This window comes from Hyperolius riggenbachi, chromosome 12 (genome assembly GCF_040937935.1).
Source record: "Hyperolius riggenbachi isolate aHypRig1 chromosome 12, aHypRig1.pri, whole genome shotgun sequence".
Lineage (NCBI taxonomy): Eukaryota > Metazoa > Chordata > Amphibia > Anura > Hyperoliidae > Hyperolius > Hyperolius riggenbachi.
This window is the reverse complement of record NC_090657.1, coordinates 87,031,599-87,058,292: the sequence shown is the minus strand read 5'-3', so window position 1 is coordinate 87,058,292 and position 26,694 is coordinate 87,031,599. Positions and strand designations below refer to the sequence as shown.

At 47.4% G+C, this 26,694-nt stretch overlaps 1 protein-coding gene and 1 long non-coding RNA gene across 3 annotated transcripts in view; both read left to right on the top strand.

Annotated features, from left to right (window-relative positions):
* CCR10 (C-C motif chemokine receptor 10) overlaps positions 1-10,609 on the top strand; it is a 45,525-nt gene extending 34,916 nt beyond the window's left edge. Inside the window, exon 2 of the mRNA XM_068261919.1 lies at positions 8,432-10,609. Coding sequence (XP_068118020.1) covers positions 8,432-9,484 — 1,053 coding nt within the window. The 3' untranslated portion in view covers positions 9,485-10,609. The remainder of the gene's footprint in view (positions 1-8,431) is intronic.
* Positions 10,610-25,232: 14,623 nt separating this feature from the next.
* Positions 25,233-26,694, top strand: part of LOC137541539 (uncharacterized) — a 104,630-nt gene continuing 103,168 nt past the window's right edge. For both annotated transcript variants that reach the window (XR_011025205.1, XR_011025204.1), the window contains exon 1: positions 25,233-25,323. This is a non-coding gene — a long non-coding RNA (uncharacterized lncRNA). The remainder of the gene's footprint in view (positions 25,324-26,694) is intronic.

The window sequence follows — 26,694 nt, the reverse complement described above, 5'->3', positions numbered from 1 at the left end:
ATAATAAAAAAAAGCTTTACATTTTTGTGGACAAATTATAATTTTTATAAAATTGCAGTAAAATTGGATCATTTTATTGTACAATGCATGGCCACCTTAACCCCCCCCCCCCCTTCCCGACCGCCTAACGCCGATAGGCATCGGGAAGGTGGCAGTCCCAGGACCGCCTAACGCCGAAAGACATCAAGAGCGGTGGGCGGAGATTAGTGGGGATCGACGTGCGCAGCCCCGTTTGAGTGACGGAGCTCCACTCCATCAACAGTCTGCCAGCAGCGATCCCCGCTAGAAGACTGGAAAAAAAAAGGAAACGCCCGTTCCTTTTGTTTGCACATCACTGTGATCTAATGTAGCACTGTACTGGGGACAGCCGTGTCACTCGGCTGTCCCTTGGAGAGGCTCCGATCGGGATCCCCTCTTATAGGCTGATGCCTATGAGAGAGGATCGCCCTGATTGACTGACAGGGGGAGGGAGAGGGGGGGAATAGTAATTTTTTATTAAAAAAAACTAATAAATTATTTGAAAAAAAAGTAAAGCCTGCAGCAGTGGAGCAGTGGGGGATTAGGGAGGCATACTGTGGTCCTTAAAGAGAACCCGAGGTGTGGATCTTAGAATGAAATCTATACACAGAGGCTGGGTCTGGCTATAGTGCCCAGCCTCTGTTGCTATTTGAATCCCCCCTAAGTCCCCCCAGCGCTCCACTCTCCCCCATAAATTACAGCCGCACTGCGTCACACGCAGCGTGTCGCAGAGGGCTGTGTTTACCTCCCTAGTGTCGCTCACGCGGCTCCCTCGCCTCCTGCAGAGCGCCGGTCCCCGCCCTGGCTGTCCCTTCCTTCCCTTCTGATTTGAGGGAAGGGACGCGGGCGGGGACCGGCGCTCTGCCGGAGGTGGGGGGAGCGGCGTGAGTGACATTAGCTAGCTAAACACAGCCCGACAGCGCGGCTGTGATTTATGGGCTAGAGCGGAGCGCAGGGGAGACTTAGGGGGGATTCAAATAGCAACAGAGGCTGGGCACTAAAGCCAGACCCAGCCTCTGTGTATAGATTTCCTCCTAAGATCCACACCTCGGGTTCTCTTTAAGTGGTTAATACTTTGAACAGATACAATAATGCAATATATTGGCTGCATATATTTGATTACAGTGTCATCATTTCTTGTCTGGGATTATTAAAGTAAACAGGAATAAACAGTTCAGAGTGATAACCACAGTTTAAGGGTGAACCAATGTCAGAGTGATGTCTATTGCTGGAAGGATATATGGTGTTTAGAATATCCCCCGAGAGTCTTTTTTGCAGACAGATGTGGCACAAAAACCAAGGCGAGAGAACCTGTTGTTTTGTGGTTACCTCACAGAACATGCAGAGTAAGGGAGTGGCAGGGTAGAAGCTCCACTAACATGTTGCTATAGCACCTCTTGCTTTAACCACTTATGGGTAACAGTTCAAGCCGAGGTGGAACGTTGGCAGAGTTCACTGGTGGTGGATACACTACCTAGAGTAGAACCAAAGTACAATAAAGGCACTGTATGAGTCACCTATACTGGTGTGTAAGGTACAGGATATTGGGGCGGTGGCCAGATGGTGTTGAAAAATAAATAACAAGCCACCTTGGAGGGCCATCCTAACAAATCATGCATTTGCAGGCTCCATATTGGTGAACTGCATGATACAATGGGGTGTATTCACTAGACTGCGGTAAGCAGAATAAGGTGCATAAAAGTCTTACCGCGTCATGAGTAGAGTGTAATGCAATATATTTCATGCCATGTATTATACAATAATAATACAATACAATAACATTTCTATAGCGCTTTTCTCCCATAGGACTCAAAGCCCTACTTATGTGTGAGACTTTACACACATTATTCTGCTTACCGCAATTTAAAAAGACTTTGCAGTGGAAAAAAAAAATTTGATATAATTATTTGGTTGTGCATTCTTTTTTTTATAACATTGCATCATTCTCTAATATTTGCAGTTTACACACTACTCAGCATTCTGAATGATTTTACGGAGCAGGCCAGTGAACTACTGACCTGTCCTCTGGAGAGAAAAAGAAAATACAGTGACTGACAGTTGAGATAACAAGCTTCAGAAGAGGAGCTCTCTGCGACTTTGAAAGTCGTGGAGCTCAATGGCTCTTTTGCATAGATAACAACTGGAATTTCTTAACTCTTCCTGTACTGGAAACAATATTAGACTTATGGGTCTGCTCCTAATGTTTTATTTCTTAGCTGTACTACACATACAAATCATAATATCATAATTTTTTTTTTTTTGCTTCAGTGTCTCTGTAATGAATATACCCGGGGTCGAATTTTCTATAAGGCACCCGTAGGCACTACAGGCGCCTTATGTGGGAGTGGTGGCCCCTCCTCCTCAGATCACTGACCTCAGGTGTAGTGATGAGCGAAAATGCCAATATTCTTTTCACATTAATTTTAGCAAAAAATAATGTTAAATTTAAATGTTAGATTTTCAAATGAAAATGCCATCGAAGATAAGTTTGCACTTTTTGCTAATATTTGTGGTAAAAATATAGATTTTTGCAGCAAATGTTTTTGCGGTAATAATATTGTTTTTCTGCATTTTTCGTGAATTATCAAGGTAAAATATCGAATTGTAGGAGGATTTTTTTTTTTTGCAAAAATGTTCTCAAAACTGAAAATAGCATTTTCGATGGGAAAATGACTTTGGCGAAAATTGTCAAGCAACACAGCAGTGCAAGCAACACTGCTCAGGAGCTTGTGTATCTAGCATGCGTACATCAAAAAAGGGCGTCGGGAAAAAAGGACGCGTGGTGTAAACGATAAGCAGTATTATCGTTTATAAAAATATTGTGTAGAATTTCGTTTACAAATAGTGTTTTAAGAATTTATAAATCATTAAATAATGTGTATGAGATTGGCAATTCTTAAAACGTTAATCTTCCCTGTTTCTAAACTGAAACTTATATTCACGTTTGTTAAAAACCCTCCCTGTACCTATCCCTAACCCCTAGACCCCCTGGTGGTGCCTAAACCTAAGACCCCCCTGGTGGTGCCTAAACCTAAGACCCCCCTGTTGGTACCTAAACCTAAGACCCCCCTGTTGGTGCCTAAACCTAAGACCCCCCTGTTGGTGCCTAAACCTAAGACCCCCCTGGTGATGCCTAAACCTAAGACCCCCCTGTTGGTGCCTAAACCTAAGACCCCCCTGTTGGTGCCTAAACCTAAGACCCCCCTGTTGGTGCCTAAACCTAAGACCCCCCTGTTGGTGCCTAAACCTAAGACCCCCCCTGTTGGTGCCTAAACCTAAGACCCCCCTGTTGGTGCCTAAACCTAAGACCCCCCTGTTGGTGCCTAAACCTAAGACCCCCCTGATGGTGCCTAAACCTAAGACCCCCCTGTTGGTGCCTAAACCTAAGACCCCCCTGTTGGTGCCTAAACCTAAGACCCCCCTGTTGGTGCCTAAACCTAAGACCCCCCTGGTGATGCCTAAACCTAAGACCCCCCTGTTGGTGCCTAAACCTAAGACCCCCCTGTTGGTGCCTAAACCTAAGACCCCCCTGTTGGTGCCTAAACCTAAGACCCCCCTGTTGGTGCCTTAACCTAAGACCCCCCTGTTGGTGCCTAAACCTAAGACCACCCTGGTGGTGCCTAAACCTAAGACCCCCCTGGTGGTGCCTAAACCTAAGACCCCCCTGGTGGTGCCTAAACCTAAGACCCCCTATGGATAATAATGTTTTACAAACATTAATAAATTAAAAATGTAAATAAAAAAATGTAAATAATTTTTTGGGGTGGATAATAATGTTTTAGAAATGTTTTAGAAATAGTGATTTAGTATCTTTATAAACGTTATTCGTCACGGGCTCATTTTGTAAAGTTAAATCATCACAAGCACAGTTATAAAACCTTAAAAATCTCCGGGCGCCGTTTGTAAAACGTTAATAATCTCCGGCGCCTTTTTTTCCCTGTTCGGCGCCCATTAAACGATATTTATAATGGGAGTGAATGGGGCGCCCTTTTTGTCCACTTGTCCCAAATCTCCTGCTTCCACCTAGCATACCACTCTAATCACTGTCATATATCATCCTTGGTGACAAATTTGGTACACAAAAAGGAAGTTGCAGGGCATGCTGGGTTGTCCTTTTTTGCTTCTCTACTTCCCACTTAGACTTAACTAATGCAGCCTGATTGGCTGAAGCCTCTTTCTCTCCTGTTTTCCCCTCCCACACCTCTGTTCCTCTTTGATTGGCCAATATTTCTCATGCTGAGACAATGCACTTTCTATAGTGATGGGCGGGAAAATCAGGCAGAGGAGAGTAGGGGAGGGAATGACATCAGGATTGGCTTCAAAATAGCCACACTTAAAATGGAAAATGCTAAGAAAGGATTTTCTCTTTTTTTCTTACTGTAGTAATAAATCACTAAATCAAAACGTGGACAGTGCAATACATATGTAATGTAAGTAGAGCAAATACTTATCTACTTATATATGTGTTTTTTTCCTGAGATAGTATGTCTGACAGCCCCTCTTTAAAGGAGGATTCTACATAAAGCCCCATTTCCATTGCATGTGGTTTTGAATTGCAGAAATACATGACAAATGTGTTATCTATCAGGACGGTCTCAATTCACTGCGGTTGCTTCATGCGTTCTGGAAAAAAAAACTGCTGTATTTTTCCGCAGTCTTCCATATGCAAATGGCATATACAGTAATAAAAGTCAATTTGTACTGCAATGCACATGCTTTCTTTGCGTTTTTGGTGTAGCGAAAATGCGTTTTATATTGTATGTGTTTTGTTTTCCCATCAGTTTCCCATCAACCATGCTTCTTCCCGCTTCTATGCTGCTGACATGGAGTTTATTTTTAAATGCATTATTATGCAAATTAGTGTTTAAAATGGATATTCGCACTGTACTCATACCCAGAGATGGATTAAGACGTAACTAGGCCCTACACAAAGTAGTGGACTTGGGTCCCCCTTGTGGTCCAGTTTGGTAAGCTGAAGTGGAGAGAGGTCATAGAAGGTGGCAGATAGGCCCCTTGACACCCACTAGGCCCCAAACACCTGCCTACGATGCCTGGTAGATAGGGATGATTAAAGAGATACAAACATTTCGGAATTCATGCACGATTATTTACCTTTTTATGCAACTAGATGCAGCTTGAAATTGGACCAATCAAATGAATCCTGGGTGGGACTTGATTGGTCCATTTTCAAGCTGTATATATTTGTATAAAAATGTACTGAAATTTGCATAAACTCAGAAGTATTTGCATATCATTGATCAACCCTAAAGGTGGATAATCCTGCTCTGCTCATACCACACCTTTTTTCTAATGGAGACAGAAAATAGTTGCTAATAATCAGTGCTGGGCCAAGGCAAAGGCGAGAGAGGCTCCAGCCTCAGGGCGCAGTGTCAGCCTCAGGGCGCTCACTCAGCTATCATTCCCCTATTGTGTTTGATGCAGAGAGAAATAAGAAAAGGACATACATGGCAGTGACTGCAAGCCAGATAACTAGAGATTAAGTTGTGTGTGTGTGGGGGTGGGAGACCCTGGGTGCCTCACTCTAATGCTGGATACACACGGTGCGTTCGCGCACTCGATTTTCCCATCGATTCCCGTCGATTCGTTTATTTCCAACATGTCCGATTTGGATTTCGATGGATCGTTAGGTCGATTCGGCATATTTTGCATGCGAATCGACCTAACGATCCATCGAAATCCAAATCGGACATGTTGGAAATAAACGAATCGACGGGAATCGACGGGAAAATCGAAGTGCGCGAACGCACCGTGTGTATCCAGCATAAAGGTGGCCATACACTGGTCGATTTGCCATCAGATTCGACCAACAGATAGATCGCTCTCTGATCGAATCTGATCAGAGAGGGATCGTATGGCTACCTTTACAGCAAACAGATTGTGAACCGATTTCAGCCTGAAACCGTTCACAATCTGTTGTGGTGGTGCTGCTGCTGCTGCTGCTGCCCCCGCCCGCCCGCATACATTACCTGCTCCGCCGGCGCGACTCCAGTCCCCCGGTCACCGCTGCTCTGTCTGCGCTCTGGTCTCCAGGTCCGGCATGCCTCACTTCTTCTAGCACGGCAGGAAGTTTAAACAGTAGAGGGCGCTCTACTGTTTAAACTTTCTGCCGGGCTAGAAGAAGTGAGGCATGCCGGACCTGGAGACCAGAGCGCAGACAGAGCAGCGGTGACCGGGGGACTGGAGTCACGCCGGCGGAGCAGGTAATGTATGCGGGCTCTATTGCGTCGGTCGTCGGGCACTCGAACGCCGCTAGCGATGCGCTCTTTACCCGCGGGCGATCGACGGTTATTTTCCACACGGCGCGATCAACGGGATCGGACGAAATGGATCGAAATTCGGCGTGTAGCGTGAACGATTGGCAGCAGATTCGATCCCAGTGATCGACTCTGCTGTCGAAACGGGCGCAAATCGGGCCAGTGTATGGCCAGCTTTATAGCAATCAGTGTATGGCGACTAGGGTGGGAGAGATGGGGGGGCACTTTGGTGTTTTTCAGCAAGGCCCAGATTTATATCACAGGAGCCTATAGGCACAGATGTCCTGGCACCCTAGACTCTGCCCTCCATAAACCTACAAACCATTACCAAACTGAACCACAAGTGTGCTGGCTATCCCAGCTGTCACTTCTCCCTTACCTGTTATAGGTAGCTACAGGTGCCCCTTAGTATTAGGTAGCCAGAAGAACCCTCAGTATTAGGTAGCATGAGGTGCCCCCAGTTGAATGGAGATCACATCAGTGGAATGCTGAGAGCTGGGTGAGTAACCTCTCATTTACACTTTTATCAGGACTCTGCATAGGGAAGGAGGGAGGCACTCGGGGAGGAGAGGGAGCCGCCTTTCCATCATCAGTGCCTTATGGTAAATCCGGCCCTGGTCTCAGCCTTAGGTGCTGGAGGACTTTGTAATTTGTATTAAATATGCACGTAAGCTGGACAAACAGAATTGGGCCAATCTAAATCAACAGGTAGTGCATTCGATTGGCTCAATTCCAAGCTAAATACAATCAGCATCAAATTTGCATGCAATTCACCTGGCATCTCACTGACTGGCTCTAAAAAAGAACAATAAAGCCAATGTCCTGTGCAATTAAATACTCCAGCAACAAGGTGGGAATTTCAGGACAGGCTCCAAGTAGGCTTGAGGTAGCCATACATCTAGCGATGATGGGCAGATTCGACCAAGAGACTGATTAGAGAGAGATCTGTCAGCTGCCCATACACCACAGGCCGATTCCTGATCAATTTCAGCATGAAATCATTCAGGAATCAATCTTGTGATACCGCATCCACCACCTCGCCTACCCAACTCTGCCCCCCCCCCCCCCCAATGTTCCCTCCTGTTGCCCTGTGCACTCTATAAGTTACTGGTCCGCTGCTGCCACTTGCTCCGGGCTCCCTCCACTGTCCATACACCCGCGCCACACATGGTTGCCTAGTAAGTAGCGAGTGTGTGATGTAACTAAGCAACCACCACGGACAGGTAATGTATAGAGTGCACAGGGCTCCAGGGGGCACATTTAACATTAGGGGGAACAGTATTGGGGGTTTTATCGCATTTGTCGCTCGTCCTGATATGGCTCACCGTTACGACAAGCAAGTAGGCCCTACATCTTGCAACATGTCCGACCTATTAATGCAACTGATTTCGGCTTGAAATAGGTTGCAGTGTCGGTCGGCCATGTACTTGGCGGCAACAATTTTCATCCGATTATGACAATTGAAGCGGATGGTTGATCGGCCACCAAATGGCCTGATGTATGGCTACCATTATAATAGTTGTACTACAAACATTTTTATCAGGTAAACAATAGCTACCTGATATTATTTCAGTTTGCACCACTCATTATTCGAACACTTTCATTCCAGCGCAGGAGATTTGGGCGCAGCCGGCGCCACCATAGGTCGTAATAGGAATTAGGGCTATAGCAGCGCACAGGGAGTAACTTCAGCGCCGTCAGAAGACGGAGCTAAAGGTACTCATAAAACACTGTAATTCGGCCTCCAGCAATTGCTGGAAGCCAAATTATTTCATTCCCCACCATCCTGGCGGCCTGGAGGGGGAATAGTATTTAACGTCGCCGGGAACTTGTGCAGCAGCAGGATAAGCCATACAAGCTGTATCCTGCGCCCAAGTCTCCTGGCGGGCGATTCCTCTCGTGCGCCTCATTATTAGATCCCATCTCAGTAGAGACCTGATCAAGCACTGTTTGCAGTCTGCATGCAGCACCAAGCTACTGCAGAAGCCAGTCCATTATCACCCTCACTAGGCCTACTGTCCATAAGAAGTTCAGGGGAGGGGACCAAGCAATTGCATTTTCTTATTTGCTCATTTAACTTGATTACAACTTTTTAACAAATGTATTCAATTTTCATAGTTTGATCTGTTCTCTTCCAGACTTTGGATGGTAACCTGATTACAACAGATTTTTATACTTCGCCGGATTATGAAATTCCGGGGATCTGTGAAGCCAGTGTCATTGCAGAGTTCAGCAGCATCTTTCAGCCTCTGGTACAGACACTTGTATTCCTGATTGGCATCTCTGGCAATATATTGGTTCTCCTTACATACGGTTTTGCCAGGAATTTGAAATCTATGACCGATACTTATCTGATTAACCTGGCTGTTGCTGACCTCCTGCAGCTCATGACCCTCCCCTTTTGGAGCATCAGTGCTGTTAAAAGCTGGGTGTTTGGCAATATGGCATGCAAGCTTGTACAAGGAATGTACTCCATCAACTTCTTCAGTGGGTTCCTGTTCCTGACCTGCATCAGCGTGGATAGGTACTGCGAAATTGTTCTAGCCGTGACAACGCATAAAAGGCGCCATAGATCAATCTTTTACAGCAAACTGATCTCTCCGGTTGTTTGGATCATATCAACAGTACTTAGTCTTCCTGAGTTCATATACAGCCAGTCAAAAGATATTGATGGTTCGAATATTTGTAAAATGATTTTTCCAGAAGAAATGAACACAGTGAAGATTGTGAGCAGCTTTTTTCAGATTGTTCTTGGATTCATAGTTCCGTTCTTGGTGATGACCGTATGTTACTCTAAGATCATCAGGACTCTGCTTTCTTGCAAGAGTTTTGAGAAACACAAAGCCATGAAAGTCATCATCTCAGTTGTGGTCGTCTTTGTGATTTTCCAGCTCCCGTACACATTGGTCACCTTCATAGACACCGCAGATTTCATAGGAGACAAGGAGATGAGCTGTGAAGTAAAGAAACAGAAGGACATTGCTATCATCATCACCAGCAGCTTGGCATTTACCCGATGCTGTCTCAATCCAATCCTCTACGCATTTGTGGGGGTGAAGTTCAGGAAGGATATCTTGCTCATGCTAAAGAACATTGGCTGTATCTCTAGGACCAGATATATTAAGCACTGTGGATCCGGCAAGAGCTTCAGTAACCATGTGGCCATGGATACCAGCAGCTTCAGTCTGTAGATGCGTTGGCACTCTGAAGGACTGACTTGGTCCTCTTCATGCCGCATAATGAATAATTAGCCAAAGTTCAACTTCGCTCGAAATTAATATTTTGTTTTGTGCAGCTTAATCTTCGGTTGAAGATCAACCATGAAGTATCCTCACAATAATTGGTATGAATACCCCTCACACAAGACAAGAATGATGCTACGTTGTTCCTGCAAAGTATCTAATGTTAAGGGCTGGTTCAGACGGACGTCTGCCAAGCATTTGCTCAGCGGCGCATTCAAACAATGGTGTTTAAATGGCAGCGTTTTAATGCTAGCTTTTGAAGGCTTTACGAAAGCCTTCAAGGCTAGCGGTTCAGGTCCCTACATTGGTTCCCCGGCCTTTACCGCCTCTGAAAGCAACACGTTGCTTTCAAGCCAAGACGTGACGCCGGGATCTACCCCCAGGCTTTCATGAAAGCCTGCAAAAGATTGTCCCGAACACTCTCATTCATTTAAATGGGACGGCAGTAGATCCTGAAAAACATTACATCTAAAACGTCACGTTAAGCGTCCATGTAAATCAGCCCTTACTTACTGTAATTCAAGAACAAACCATCAGAATAGTGACATCATGATTGGCAAAAGACCTTTCCTTATATTCTGGTTATATTTGAGGAACAGGTCAAAGCCAGCATAGTATTCAACTTGAACTGGACCACTTAAAAACGATTTTGGGTGGCATTGGCCATCCAAGAGTATTTTTAACCATGAAAGTATTAGTATGGATTTTACACAAAAGAGCATTACTGTAGTTTTGATGACTGCTACTTATAAATAAACACAACTTGCATTATAAGCCCTCAGATGCTCCCATAAGATCTTCATTATGGCACAGAGGATATTCTCCTCTTTACCAAGTAATATTTTCAGCAGACAATGGCCTCGATTCATAAAGCATTACCTCATGCGGTAATGCTGAAAACAGCAGACTTTCCCGACCACTTAGCAAAGTGTCAATTCATAAAGGCTGTTACCGCATGAGAAGCTGACATTACCGACCAGGGAGATAAATTACCGACTTGGCTGTAGTTACCACCAACACATGTCAGTAAATTGTCAGCAAATGTCAATTCATAAAGCCTGCAACAAGCAGTAAGCCTGGCAGTAGTTACCGACACCTCTAGTGAGGTGTTAAAGGGAAGGTTCAGGGAGGGTGGAGAAAAAATAAAAATCAATTTCCACTTACCTGGGGCTTCCTCCAGCCCGTGGCAGGCAGGAGGTGCCCTCGCCGCCGCTCTGCAGGCTCCCGGTGGCCGTCCCGACCTGGTCAGGCCAGCTGCCAGGTCGGGCTCTTCTGCGCTCCAAGTCCTGGCACTTCTGCGTCCCACGCCGGCGCTCTGACGTCATCGGACGTCCGCCGGGCTGTACTGCGCATGCGCAGTAGTTCTGTGCATGCGCAGTACAGCCCGGCGGACGTCCGATGACGTCAGAGCGCCGGTGTGGGACGCAGAAGTGCCAGGACTTGGAGCGCAGAAGAGCCCGACCTGGCAGCCGGCCTGGCCAGGTCGGGTCGGCCACCGGAGACCACCGGGAGCCTGCGGAGCGACGGCGAGGGCACCTCCTGCCTGCCACGGGCTGGAGGAAGCCCCAGGTAAGTGGAAATTGATTTTTATTTTTTCTCCACCCTCCCTGAACTTTCCCTTTAACAAGTTACCGACAGCTCTGGTGAATGCAAAGTGCAGAGAGCCAAAGTCTGTTTGAGTCATCTTTGGAGAGAGACGGAGAGACGTCTGTGTGAGTCATTTGAGCAGGCAGGGAAAGACTGTGTGACTCATCTGTCTGAGTCATCAGTGGAGAGAGCCATCTGTGTGAGTCATTTCTGCAGGGCAAAGAGAGAACCGAGACACTGCTCTACTCTACCGCTCAATGGGCTGCGGTAATTTACCGACTTCCAAGGGCAGCTGGGGAAATTTTTATGAATTAGCACACAGACCGGGAAAATACCGAGTGCGGTATTTTCCCGACAAGATTTTTTTATCGCACTGCTTTTTATGAATCGAGGCCAATGTGTTTTCTCTCGCCATGTTCTCAAAAATCAGCATTTACATTTACATAATGTCTTATATATTGCTTATCTCAGTTAGCCATACATTTAGAAATGCCTTTGAATACCCCCCCCCCCCCTTCCCCCACAGAACTGAACCATGAACACCCCCACCCCTTGGAAATTGCAGCATTGCATAATGGGTGTTCTCGACGCATGATATGCAATGGCACGATTTGCATTTCCTTTTTTCATGTATGTGAAAGGATTAACAGGCTCTGTATGTAGGCAGTGGCGTAGCAATAGGGGGTGCAGAGGTTGCGACAGCATCGGGGCCCACCCTGAACCACAGTATTAGCTATATATTGGTCTTGTGCTGATAATATTCACTTCTGTAGATGCTTTGAATAGTATTAATCATTAAACTGTTCCCCATCCCCTTCTGGCACCTCTGACACTGTGGTTGTCCTTGGCAGGTTTTGGTGTGTTGTATCAATTGTTATGTACGGAGTGCTTGGGGGGTCCCAGTGTAAAACTGGAACTGGGTCCCACAGCCTCTCAGCTACACCCCTGTGTGTAGGTCTGCTACTGCCTGGCTGGACATAATCTAAATGCATTATAATACAAGCAAATACCTGCACTTTATCTGCATGCATTGTGACAGATTTCCAAACATAAAACGTTGTTAACTTTAATGTACTGCTTAGTATGGTAATAATGATATTGCCCTTTTACATTGGAATTAAATGATATATTCCCCTCCAAGGTGTGATTGCAATATCCTTTTCCAGGAAACAGAATACACTCTCAGCAGGTGGAGAAATCAACAACCCTAACTCCAATCGGGTGTCCAGAGGCACTGGACGCGGTCGCACTCTTAGCAAAGGATTCCTAGTTGGTTGTAAGGGTGGGAGAACGCCTAACCAAAATAGAACACCCCTCCCAAAGGAGGATGGGTAACACAAGGGGGAGAGAGGAGCCCAAATAGTGATAAAACTGTGTTAAAAACAGCTAAAAAAAAAGAAAATGTTGAGGTGGCTTACCTCAAATGACGACAAATTCGTATATAAGATTCACAAATTTTATTAAGCACCAGGTGATGCGTTTTGTGGGTCCTTGCCCACTTACAGTGCCTTTGGCACTGTATTTGGCCCGAGGAAGTGGGCAAGGACCCACGAAACGTGTTGCCTAGTGCTTGATAAAATTTGTGAATTTTTTATACAAATTTGTCGTCGTTTGAGGTAAGCCACCTAAACTTTTTTTTTTTAGCTGTTTTTAACACAGTTTTATTACTATTTGAGCGCCTCTTTCCCCCTTGTACAACAATACTAAGAGAGTGGTTAAAAAGGAGATTAATAAACGGTATAACAAAACAAAATGGGAGACCGGGATGGGGTGTATGTATATGTATGCCGCTGGTGAGTTGAGCGCAGAGTGAGCCGAATGACGGCTCTCCCTCCTGCCGCTCAAATTCCTGGCGATGTTAAATACTACCCCCCCTCGCAGCAAAATCGGAGGAAAAAGTAATTTAGGGTCCAATGATTGCCGGGACCCTGAATTACCCTTACTCGTCCTGCGCACTATAGCATTACTGCTGCAGCGGTGACCAGCTTCGGCACTTGGTGCTGAGCACTGAAACCACTTGGTTCTGGGAAGAGGAGGAGTCTGTAGTAGGGATAGACAATGAGATGCATTGCAGAGTTTAAAAAAACTGTAAATTGAATGCAAAACCATGCAGCTTGGAAATAGACAAATAAAATGCAGCAGCACTTGTTTAGATTTTTATAGGTTCATTTTTAAGTTGCGTAAGTTTGCATAGAATTAAAAGTGATTCCTAGGGCGATTGCAATCGCGATTTCCCGACGCTTAGAAGCACTGTACAGTAACCCGTGCGGTTCCATTTAGCGATTTGCATGTTTTGTTTTTTTTAAATAAACTTTATAATACTTACTGGGTGTCGGATGGCCGGCTTTTGTCCGTAGCCCCGCCCCCTAAAGGAAGAGGTCATAGGTGCTTCTCTAGGACCAATCAAAGGAATGCAGACACCTAGTAAGTATTCTAAAGTTAGCACAATCACTCGGCCTTCCAATGCGCTGCAAAATCGTTTTGAAAAGCGATTTTGCAAGCGCTTATAAACTTAGCATTGAGTGCAAACGCATTTAAAATGCTACATATCCTGTGATTACCCCTAATCAAAGTCACACTAGTGAGGTCCCCACCACTCACTTTCATTGGCTAAGTATTGGGAATTGCGGCCAATTGTCGGAGATCCCAGAACGCTGCCAAAAATGCCCTAGTGGATCCCAGCCCTAAATGTTTCTTAGTGTTTTGTATCACTGAAAAGGCCCTGGTAGCCTTGAATTGTGCTAATTCAGCAACCTGCCATACCTCATTGTCTATGCACTGCAACAATTTAGTGAATATGTCCCATTATGTAAGTATAGTTAAAGGCAGAAAGTAAATACATTAGCTACAATAAAGAAGGTAGATGGCAGTCTAAACCATATCAAGCAGTCTCTTGATTTCCAAACAAGGCTTTTATTTATTTATTTTTTTACATTCCTCGAAACCTTTATTTTTTTTACTTCTCTATAGTACTGTAGATATAGTAGCAAGAGAATTTTGCTGGTAAACACTTCCAATGCCCTTGAGGTCATGAGCCCCAAAATATCATGACTTTATCACTTTTACCTGTTGCATGTGTATGACAATTTAACCAGTACTAATCCAGGGATGTGGTGTTGTGTTGCGCAATTAGCACAATGCAAGTTACCGGGGTAATGCCTGCTATGGTAACATGCGGTATTTTATTTGTATAATGCACGCTACTCCCCTGACGATAGTACCAGTGGAATTGCCATGCGATTCCTGAGCATCTTAAATTTACCAGCAGTTTGCGCATCAGACCCTATATTACATAATACAAATACGCCAAACTAGGGTTGCCGTGGCATACCGGTATAGCGCGGTTTGATTGTGCATGGTAATCATACCGTACACAATCTCGTTTTACCTGTTTTCGGGGGGGGGGGGGGGGGCACGTAGTGGCGGGCACACAAATAGACGCTGTACTGGCTTCATTCTTCTTCCTGTTCTTGCATCACATTTCCCTGAAACAGCACCCCCTGGGCGCTATTACCAGGAAATGATGCAAGAACAGGACGTAGAATGAAGTCAGAACAGAGTACAGGACCCGCAAGTGCGTATTTACTTACCCAGCCACTGCGTCCCCCCTCTCCCCCCCACCTATGCTGCAGCCACCTACTACTGGCTACACCTGTCCCTGGCTACCTATGCTGCAGCCACCTACTACTGGCTACACCTATCCCTGGCTACCTATGCTGCAGCCACCTACTACTGGCTACACCTATTCCTGGCTACCTATGCTGCAGCCACCTACTACTGGCTACACCTATCCCTGGCTACCTATGCTGCAGCCACCTACTACTGGCTACACCTATCCCTGGCTACCTATGCTGCGGCCACCTACTACTGGCTACACCTATCCCTGGCTACCTATGCTGCAGCCACCTATTACTGGCTACACCTATCCCTGGCTACCTATGCTGCGGCCACCTACTACTGGCTACACCTATCCCTGGCTACCTATGCTGCGGCCACCTACTACTGGCTACACCTATCCCTGGCTACCTATGCTGCAGCCACCTACTACTGGCTACACTTATCCCTGGCTACCTATGCTGCAGCCACCTACTACTGGCTACACCTATCCCTGGATACCTATGCTGCGGCCACCTACTGTACTACTGGCTACACCTATCCCTGGCTACCTATGCTGCAGCCACCTACTACTGGCTACACCTATCCCTGGATACCTATGCTGCGGCCACCTACTGTACTACTGGCTACACCTATCCCTGGCTACCTATGCTGCGGCCACCTACTACTAGAGTTGGGCCGAACGGTTCGCCGGCGAACGTGGTTCGCGCGAACGTAGGTGGTTCGCGTGCGGGTACCGCACGCGAACCTTTTGCGGAAGAAGTTCGGTTCGCCCCATAATGCACTGAGGGTCAACTTTGACCCTCTACATCACAGTCAGCAGGCCCAGTGTAGCCAATTAGGCTACACTAGCCCCTGGAGCCCCACCCCCCCTTATATAAGGCAGGCAGCGGCGGCCATTACGGCCACTCGTGTGCCTGCATTAGTGAGAGTAGGGCGAGCTGCTGCAGTCTCTCATATAGGGAAAGATTAGTTAGGCTTAACTTCTTCCTGGCTGCATACCTGTTCTGTTCAGTGAGCCCTCAGCCCACTGCATACCTGTACTGTGATCCTGCCACTGCATACCTGTTCAGTGATCCTGCCACTGCATACCTGTTCAGTGATCCTGCCACTGCATACCTGTTCTGTTCAGTGAGCCCTCAGCCCACTGCATACCTGTACTGTGATCCTGCCACTCCATACCTGTTCAGTGATCCTGCCACTGCATACCTGTTCTGTTCAGTGAGCCCTCAGCCCACTGCATACCTGTACTGTGATCCTGCCACTGCATACCTGTTCAGTGATCCTGCCACTGCATACCTGTTCAGTGATCCTGCCACTGCATACCTGCTCTGTTCAGTGAGCCCTCAGCCCACTGCATACCTGTACTGTGATCCTGCCACTCCATACCTGTTCAGTGATCCTGCCACTGCATACCTGTTCTGTTCAGTGAGCCCTCAGCCCACTGCATACCTGTACTGTGATCCTGCCACTCCATACCTGTTCAGTGATCCTGCCACTGCATACCTGTTCAGTGATCCTGCCACTGCATACCTGTTCTGTGAACCCGCCACTGTATACCTGTTCTGTTCAGTGGACCCGCCACTGTATACCTGTTCTGTGAACCCGCCACTGTATACCTGTTCTGTTCAGTGGACCCGCCACTGTATACCTGTTCTGTTCAGTGGACCCGCCACTGTATACCTGTTCTGTTCAGTGGACCCGCCACTGTATATCTGTTCTGTTCAGTGGACCCGCCACTGTATACCTGTTCTGTTCAGTGGACCCGCCACTGTATACCTGTTCTGTGAACCCGCCACTGTATACCTGTTCTGTTCAGTGGACCCGCCACTGTATACCTGTTTAGTGAACACGCCACTGCATACCTATTGTGTTCAGTGATCCTGCCACTGCATACCTGTTCTGTGGACCCGCCACTGTATACCTGTTCTGTTCAGTGGACCCGCCACTGTATACCTGTTCTGTTCAGTGGACCCGCCACTGTATACCTGTTTAGTGAACACGCCACTGCATACCTATTGTGTTCAGTGATCCTGCCACTGCATACCTGTTCTGTGGACCCGCCACTGTATACCTGTTCTGTTCAGTGGACCCGCCACTGTATACCTGTTCTGTTCAGTGGACCCGCCACTGTATACCTGTTCTGTTCAGTGGACCCGCCACTGTATACCTGTTCTGTTCAGTGGACCCGCCACTGTATACCGGTTCTGTTCAGTGGACCCGCCACTGTATACCTGTTCTGTGAACCCGCCACTGTATACCTGTTCTGTTCAGTGGACCCGCCACTGTATACCTGTTTAGTGAACACGCCACTGCATACCTATTGTGTTCAGTGATCCTGCCACTGCATACCTGTTCTGTGGACCCGCCACTGTATACCTGTTCTGTTCAGTGGACCCGCCACTGTATACCTGTTCTGTTCAGTGGACCCGCCACTGTATACCTGTTCTGTTCAGTGGACCCGCCACTGTATACCTGTTCTGTTCAGTGGACCCGCCACTGTATACCTGTTCTGTGAACCCGCCACTGTATACCTGTTCTGTTCAGTGGACCCACCACTGTATACCTGTTTAGTGAACACGCCACTGCATACCTATTGTGTTCAGTGATCCTGCCACTGCATACCTGTTCTGTGGACCCGCCACTGTATACCTGTTCTGTTCAGTGGACCCGCCACTGTATACCTGTTCTGTTCAGTGGACCCGCCACTGTATACCTGTTTAGTGAACACGCCACTGCATACCTATTGTGTTCAGTGATCCTGCCACTGCATACCTGTTCTGTGGACCCGCCACTGTATACCTGTTCTGTTCAGTGGACCCGCCACTGTATACCTGTTCTGTTCAGTGGACCCGCCACTGTATACCTGTTCTGTTCAGTGGACCCGCCACTGTATACCTGTTCTGTTCAGTGGACCCGCCACTGTATACCTGTTCTGTTCAGTGGACCCGCCACTGTATACCTGTTTAGTGAACACGCCACTGCATACCTATTGTGTTCAGTGATCCTGCCACTGCATACCTGTTCTGTGAACCCGCCACTGTATACCTGTTCTGTTCAGTGGACCCGCCACTGTATACCTGTTCTGTGAACCCGCCACTGTATACCTGTTCTGTTCAGTGGACCCGCCACTGTATACCTGTTCTGTTCAGTGGACCCGCCACTGTATACCTGTTCTGTTCAGTGGACCCGCCACTGTATACCTGTTCTGTTCAGTGGACCCGCCACTGTATACCTGTTCTGTGAACCCGCCACTGTATACCTGTTCTGTTCAGTGGACCCGCCACTGTATACCTGTTTAGTGAACACGCCACTGCATACCTATTGTGTTCAGTGATCCTGCCACTGCATACCTGTTCTGTGAACCCGCCACTGTATACCTGTTCTGTTCAGTGAACCCACCGCATCAGTGCGCATACCTGTGCAGTTAAGTGAACCCACCTACCTACGTGAGTGCACGCAGTGTGATATACCACTCCGTGCATACCCAGCCAGGCCGACCATATGGGCTGTAAAGCCACCAAAACCTGCACTCTCGCCATGGTGCGCACCAGTCCAGCACGGCCGTCACTAGTACAAACAGCTGTTTGCGGTGCGTTACACGGTGAGTTTGGTGTGTCAGTGTGAAGCAGTACCTTAATTACACTACCTGATTGATGTATACACATGCAAGATGTTTTAAAGCACTTTAGGCCTGTCATTTAGCATTCAATGTGATTTCTGCCCTTAAAACGCTGCTTTGCGTCAAATCCAGATTTTTCCCGGGGACTTTTGGCGTGTATCCCACTCCGCCATGCCCCCCTCCAGGTGTTAGACCTCTTGAAACATCTTTTCCATCACTTTTGTGGCCAGCATAATTATTTTTTTTTTTTCAAAGTTCGCATCCCCATTGAAGTCTATTGCGGTTCGCGAACTTTAACGCGAACCGAACGTTCCGCGAAAGTTCGCGAACCCGGTTCGCGAACCTAAAATCGGAGGTTCGGCCCAACTCTACCTACTACTGGCTACACCTATCCCTGGCTACCTATGCTGCAGCCATCTACTACTGGGTACACCTATCCCTGGCTACCTATGCTGCGGCCACCTACTACTGGCTACACCTATCCCTGGCTACCTATGCTGCGGCCACCTACTACTAGCTACACTTATCCCTGGCTACCTATGCTGCAGCCACCTACTACTGGCTACACCTATCCCTAGCGGCAGCCACCTACTACTGGCTACAGCTATCCCTGGCTACCAATGCTGCAGCCACCTACTACTGGCTACACCTATCCCTGGCTACCTATGCTGCAGCCACCTACTACTGGCTACACTTATCCCTGGCTACCTATGCTGCAGCCACCTACTACTGGCTACACCTATCCCTGGATACCTATGCTGCGGCCACCTACTGTACTACTGGCTACACCTATCCCTGGCTACCTATGCTGCAGCCACCTACTACTGACTACACCTATCCCTGGATACCTATGCTGCGGCCACCTACTGTACTACTGGCTACACCTATCCCTGGCTACCTATGCTGCGGCCACCTACTACTGGCTACACCTATCCCTAGCTACCTATGCTGCAGCCATCTACTACTGGGTACACCTATCCCTGGCTACCTATGCTGCGGCCACCTACTACTGGCTACACCTATCCCTGGCTACCTATGCTGCGGCCACCTACTACTAGCTACACTTATCCCTGGCTACCTATGCTGCAGCCACCTACTACCAGCTACACCTATCCCTAGCGGCAGCCACCTACTACTGGCTACAGCTATCCCTAGCTACCAATGCTGCAGCCACCTACTACTGGCTACACCTATCCCTGGCTACCTATGCTGCAGCCACCTACTACTGGCTACACTTATCCCTGGCTACCTATGCTGCAGCCACCTACTACTGGCTACACCTATCCCTGGATACCTATGCTGCGGCCACCTACTGTACTACTGGCTACACCTATCCCTGGCTACCTATGCTGCAGCCACCTACTACTGACTACACCTATCCCTGGATACCTATGCTGCGGCCACCTACTGTACTACTGGCTACACCTATCCCTGGCTACCTATGCTGCGGCCACCTACTACTGGCTACACCTATCCCTGGCTACCTATGCTGCAGCCATCTACTACTGGGTACACCTATCCCTGGCTACCTATGCTGCGGCCACCTACTACTGGCTACACCTATCCCTGGCTACCTATGCTGCGGCCACCTACTACTAGCTACACTTATCCCTGGCTACCTATGCTGCAGCCACCTACTACTGGCTACACCTATCCCTAGCGGCAGCCACCTACTACTGGCTACAGCTATCCCTGGCTACCAATGCTGCAGCCACCTACTACTGGCTACACCTATCCCTGGCTACCTATGCTGCAGCCACCTACTACTGGCTACACCTATCCCTGGCTACCTATGCGGTGGCCACCTACTACTGGCTACACCTATCCCTAGCTGCAGCCACCTACTACTGGCTACAGCTATCCCTGGCTACCTATGCTGCAGCCACCTACTACTGGCTACACCTTTCCTTGGCTACCTATGCTGCGGCCACCTACTACTGGCTACACCTATCCCTGGCTACCTATGCTGCAGCCACCTACTACTGGCTACACCTTTCCCTGGCTACCTATGCTGCGGCCACCTACTACTGGCTACACTTATCCCTAGCTACCTATGCTGTGGACACCTACTACTGGGGTGGGGGGGGCACATTATTTAATGTAAGGGGGCCCGGGTCTAAATAATTGTATAATACCGTATACTGTAATATCATGGTATTTTTGACGGTTATCATACCATGGCATTTCATACCATTGCAACCCTACGCCAAACCACCCCATAAAAAGCCCCTCAATTAATAATGCAATTGCATTACATCACTGACAGCTGTATAAGGATGGCTGGAGAACTGTTACAAAACATAATAATAAAAAAATATGTTTAAGCAATTAATGCAGGCCTGGGCAAACTACGTTTCAGTTGTAAAGCCGGCCTGCCGCTAGATGGGCAGATTTCTCTCCTCCCATCTGCTCCTTCCCTCTGTCCTTCTAAAGTTGTGTGCAGCATGCAACAACACAAGGAACTCACCCAATCGATTGGTTCAACAGCAATCTTCATAGCAACAGCGGCGTCATTTGACATGAGTGTCACATGACTCTGCCATTGCAGTTAAACCCAATCATTTTCACCCACACAAACTCCGGAAGGAGGGTGGTAGGGAGCAAGGGACGGAGACAAAGCAGCAGCAGGCCACATTCTAGAGGTATGCGCCAACCCCGCCCAGTCTGTCTACCCCTGGATTAATGTGTCGTTTTATAGATCAGATTATATAGAGTGTTCTCTTTGATAGCAGCGTATAGGCTGCAGTATGTGGCTACAATAGTTATGGCAAATATGGCTGGAAAGTTAATGCAAAGAAACTTAGACTCAATTGACATATTGTATGCAATTTAGTACAAAACTGCTTTGTTTTATAGTTAATTATGCTTTAAACTGAAATAAAGTTTTAATTACGAAATATTAACCCATTTTAAGATTGTGTCTGCTGATTTTTATTGCTGGCTTATATTATTCAGTCTTTTGTTATGTACTTCTTGCTTACAGCCCTAGTGACACTGAAACGAAAAAAAAAAGCATTGCTTAGTTTGCCCCAGGGCCAAAGGGCCCCTTAAACCAGCCCTGCCAGCAGGGATGCTTGTATCTGCACCTCTCACTTTCATGCTCCTGTGGCTGGGAGCGTTCTGCACTTGGGTCGGCGATGTTATGAACAGGACAGCGGCACCATGAAGGGTGGCCGAACTGCTGGACCTGAAAGACTTCTAGGGTCTAGGGGCTGGAAGAAGACCCAGGTAATTAAAGAATACCTGAAGTGACGTATGACATGATGAGATAGACATGGGTATGTACAGTGCCTAGCACACAAATATCTATGCTGCGTTCCTTTTTTTTTCCTTTCTCTGCCTGAAAGAGTTGAATATCAGGTATGTAAGTGGCTGACTCAGTCCTGACTCAGACAGGAAGTGACTTCCTTGTGACCCTCACTGATAAGAAATTCCAACTATAAAACTCTTTACTAGCAGCAAATGGCTTCTGAGAGCAGGAAAGAGATAAAAGGGTCAATAGTTAATACATTTTAGCTATGGCATACTTCAATGAATTTGTCATTGAGCAAAAACAATAAGACTGTTAAAACTTAAAAAGTAGATTTAACCTCTTGAGGACAATAGGCCATTTTTTACAACTCCGCACTTCACAACTTTAACAGTTTATTGCTCGGTCATACAACTTAGCACCCAAATGAATTGTACCTCCTTTTTTTCTCACAAATAGAGATTTATTTTGGTAGTCTGATTGCTGCTGCAATTTTGTTTTGTTTTTTAATAATTAATTGTCCATACTTGTGACCATAATGCTGGACATGGACTGCGTCCTTCGTTCCCCTACCCACAGCTCCGTTCAGCTACAATTTGGACCAACGTAGGCCCCGAGTCATGGGGATGGAGAATGGAGGACACGGTCTGTGTCCATGTTGCATTTTGGACAAAAAGTATGGAAGGTCCAAGCAAAAAAAAAAAAATGAGATTCACTTACCTGGGGCTTCTACCAGCCCCATGCAGCCATCCTGTGCCCTCGTAGTCACTCACTGCTGCTCCAGTCCCCCGCTGGCAGCTTTCTGACCTCGGAGGTCAGGGCCAAATTGCGTACATTTTTACACATTCCCGCTAGTGCAGGAACATTAACACATACATTTTTACGCGTTAGTGGTGAAACGCGTAAATTTTTGTTCCTGCACTAGCTGGAATGCGTAAAAATGTATGCAATGTGGCCCTGACCTCCGAGGTCAGAAAGCTGCCAGCGGGTAACTGGAGCAGCAGTGAGTGACTACGAGGGCACAGGATGGCTACATGGGGCTGGTAGAAGCCCCAGGTAAGTGAATCTCATTTTTTTTTTTTGCTTGAACCTTCCCTTTAATTACAACTACCCAAAAAAACAACCCATATGCAGAATGCTTCTGTGATGACCAGCCAGCTTTGAGGGGGATACCGCTGCTGACTTGAGGTTTCCTGAGTGACGGGGTGTGCACAGGATGACTGCAGGGGGCTGCAAGAAACTCCAGGTAAATTAAACTGCATTTTTTCACTTATACAACCCTATAGCCTTCCTAACGGTAAGGACGAGTCTCACTCGTCCAGCAGAAACTCCCCGGAATCGGTATGGACGAGTGAGACTCGTCCTTACTGGCAGAGAGATTTCTACCTTCTCTGCAGCAGTTCTCGCCCCCCCCCCCCCCCCCCCCCCACTCCTTACATACCGATGTCACACATGCTCTGTGGGTTGCAATTTTTTTGAAATTTGTTTTTGATTTTATTTTGTGTTTCAAGCTTTTATTATACTCAAAATGTACTAGACACATTCTGGTATATTATATTACAGGAAAAAGGGTTATGAAAATGAATTGAACCACTTTTTGCACAGAAATCCTGGGGATTTGAATTGAACGCCAGGGAGGTTAAAAGATACCAGAGCCAAAAGGAATTGGAAAAATGGTGGGGGAGCAAGTATGTATGGGAACTGGGAAGCTGTCCTCATGTCCGTTCTACTCCGCCCCCCTCCTTTGTGTCACCTAATTGCCCCCTTGCAGCCTCTTCTGGGTCGCTGAGTCGTGCAGCCATGCCCTAGCCTGAGTGCACGTCGTTCATGCGCTCCCATGGGCGCAAGTGCACTGTGCATGTCACGACTACGTTGTGCATTGCTCCTGGCCGTGATTGCACGGTCTAGGACTTGCACAGCCTGGCCAGTGCCCTGCATTACTGCGCAACAGCGGCTCACTTGCTGACCCAGTCGCACAGAAGAGGCTGTAGGGGGGGGGGGCATTTAGGTGACAAAGGAGAGAGATGCTTATGGCTGTGGTATGCTTTAACGTGTACCTAAGAATGGTACACTGGGCCTTATTTATACTTACCTGGGGTCTCCTCCAGCCTCATGAGGAACGTTGCCACCCTTGCTGACCTCTCCGCCCCCCTCCATTCTGCCACTATGACTCCTGGTAATCTGGTCAATTCCTGCCAGTTGTAGGCTTCTGCGCATGTGCGTGGTACTACTGCGCAGACACAGAATGCTCTGTGGGAGCGCAACAAGGGGTGCGCACACGGCCAACCCGCATATGTGTAGAGGAGTGCAGCTGGACAAATTACTGGGAAGCATAGCGCTAGAAAGAGGACGATGGGGGAGGCCACGGTGCTCATGGGGCTAGAGGAAGCCCCAGGTAACTATAAATACACATAATTTCAACATCTAAGATTCACCTTAGGAATAAGCCTCATTAAGATTTATCTTAAAAAAATAAAATAAACCTTCATAGAAACTCCAACCCATCATTGGTACATACTTTTTTTTTCTAAGAGCCTGGCTGTGCAGCGCTGTCTGTGTTGTGACACCAGTCAGTGAGTCACACACATGCTTCTCCTGGCTGTTTGCTGCTCAGTGGGCCAGATTTATCAAAGCATTACCGACAGTTTTTTCTTCTAAAACTGTTCTAACCAGCAGAAGAACAGTTCTGCATGATAGTAAGAAACTTCCCAAAGCCTATGTAATAGCTGAAGTTTAGCGTGGATTTCTAGAGCTACACTACAGTTAAAGGGACACCGAGCTCAAAATAATAATGAAAATGGTACTCACCTGGGGCTTTCTGCAGCCCACCGTAGGTCGGGAGGTCCCACGACGTCCATCTGGCTCTTCTCCCAGGCCTTCGCCAGATATGGCTCCCCGAATCCCCGGCGGCTTTCCAACGACACTGGCCCGAGTGTCGGGCTCTTTCTTCCGCATACGCAACTGCTGTCGTCACGCACCGGCCGCCTCGCGTCATCACAGCGGCTGGCGTGACAGTATGGCGCATGCGCGATTAAAGAAGAAAGGGCCCGACACTCGGGCCAGTGTCGTCGGAAAGCCGCTGGGGAGCCATATCTGGCGAAGGCCTGGCAGAAGAGCCAGATGGACGTCGTGGGACCTCCCGACGTACGGTGGGCTGCAGAAAGCCCCAGGTGAGTATCATTTTCATTATTATTTTGAGCTCGGTGTCCCTTTAAGAAAAGTTCAAATCCATTCCTTAACTGCTGCAGATTAAGAAGTGCTCATTAGCAGTTCTACAGTGTAGGCTAGATGTGATTTGTGAAAGGCTCCTCCCCCTCAGAGCTTGCTGACAGCAGGTGTGTTGGTTACCTCAGCAACAGCAATTCCCCTCACACACTGCACTGCCTGAGAGACCTTCCTAGCTCCTTCTATTCTTTACAGTTTAAGAAGGAATCTGCACTATCTAGTGATTTCTTAGGATGTCTGAGACAGTTCTGCACGGATTTCTAAAAACCTACTAATATTTTGTCTCAGACACTCTTGATAAATCTGTCCCTCTGTCTCTCCTCCTCCCATCAGCCCCAGCACAGTGTGAGGAAGCAAGGAGGAGACATGGGGGGCGGAGCTGATCTGATGGTGGACAGCAAGGAAACAGGAACTAGAAACCACCAGCTCAGGGAGGCGGGACAAGGAGGACAGAGCCTGGAGAGAGCAGTGTGATGTGACTAGCCCGGGGTAATGTAACATACACACATGCACAAACAGCATAGGTGAGGAGAGAAAGAAAAAGCAATGCAGCAGGGATGGATGAGGGAAACTTACAGTACATTACTGCAGCAGCTGGGGCCCAGTTTGTGTGACTCTGTGTTCACTAGGCCCTAGAATTAACTGGGCCCCTCCCTCCTGTCATGTCTCTTATGGCTTGTAGGAGGCCCTGCTCTTTTGCATAGGTAACAAGTGGAGTTTCTTAACTCTTCCTGTACAAAATGAGAATAAATATCGCTTCAGTGCTTATATTCAGCAGGGGCATGTGTGCCCCTGCTAAAACGCCGCTATACCGCGGCTGAACGGGGGTCCCTTCACCCCCAAATCCCTTCCTGCAAAATCAACGACCAACTTGGTCATAGATTTTGCTGCTCTTGAGGCAGGGCTAACGGCTGCAGCCCTGCCTCTCAGCGCCGTCTATCAGCGGCGCATGGCCACCTCTCCCACGCCCCTCTCAGCGAAGGAAGACTGAGAGGGGCGGGGGAGAGGCGGAGATACGTGCTGACAGATGCGCGTGAGGCAGGGCTGCGGTCATTAGCCATGCCTCAATGCGGAAGCGCTGGCCGGGACTCCACGAGGGGATTGGGGAGGTAAGGAACCCCCGTTTAGCCGCGGGATATCGGCGTTTTAGCAGGGGCACACATGCCCCTGCTGAATATAAGCACTGAAGCGAGATTTATTCTCGCTTCAGTGTCTCTTTAAGTTTATTTTCAATTCAGATTCCCTTTAAGCCAAATTTTTTATTCACACATTTCATTCAATATCCATTCCAGTTTACAATGCATAAAATGTGCATTGCACAATCGTAGACTTTGCAATATTTTAAATGTTGGTACCTAGTTGCCTGAGGGTGCAAGCGTGACTTCCTGTTCAAATGTCATTTGTTATTAAAAGTAACAGAGTACCAGTGAGTTTCTTGTGCAACCAATGTGCTCACCAATGTGACCACAAGCTAATCAGGTAAGAGCTGTGAGGGTGTGCCGATTTTACAATCTCTCCTACCACATATGACTATGAGTTGATGAGAGAAGAATTGTTATGTAAACTTGGACCCCAGTTGCACTCAAATAACAGTTGTGTAAAGGCCTATACCCTCAATGCGATTTTTCAGGATGATTTTTCACGACAACCAATTTGCCTGCAATGTAACAAAGATTAAAGGTTGCATAACAAGGTTTAATGAAAATTTGTTAAACGATGTTTCACAATGCATATGACTCACAGCAGTCGTTAGTTTCTGCACGTCCGCCATGTTGAATTAAATCACGGAGCATCATTGCAATCCTCATAGACTTTCACAGGTTTTGCTGCGATCATGTAAAGGATCGTTTACATGATTGT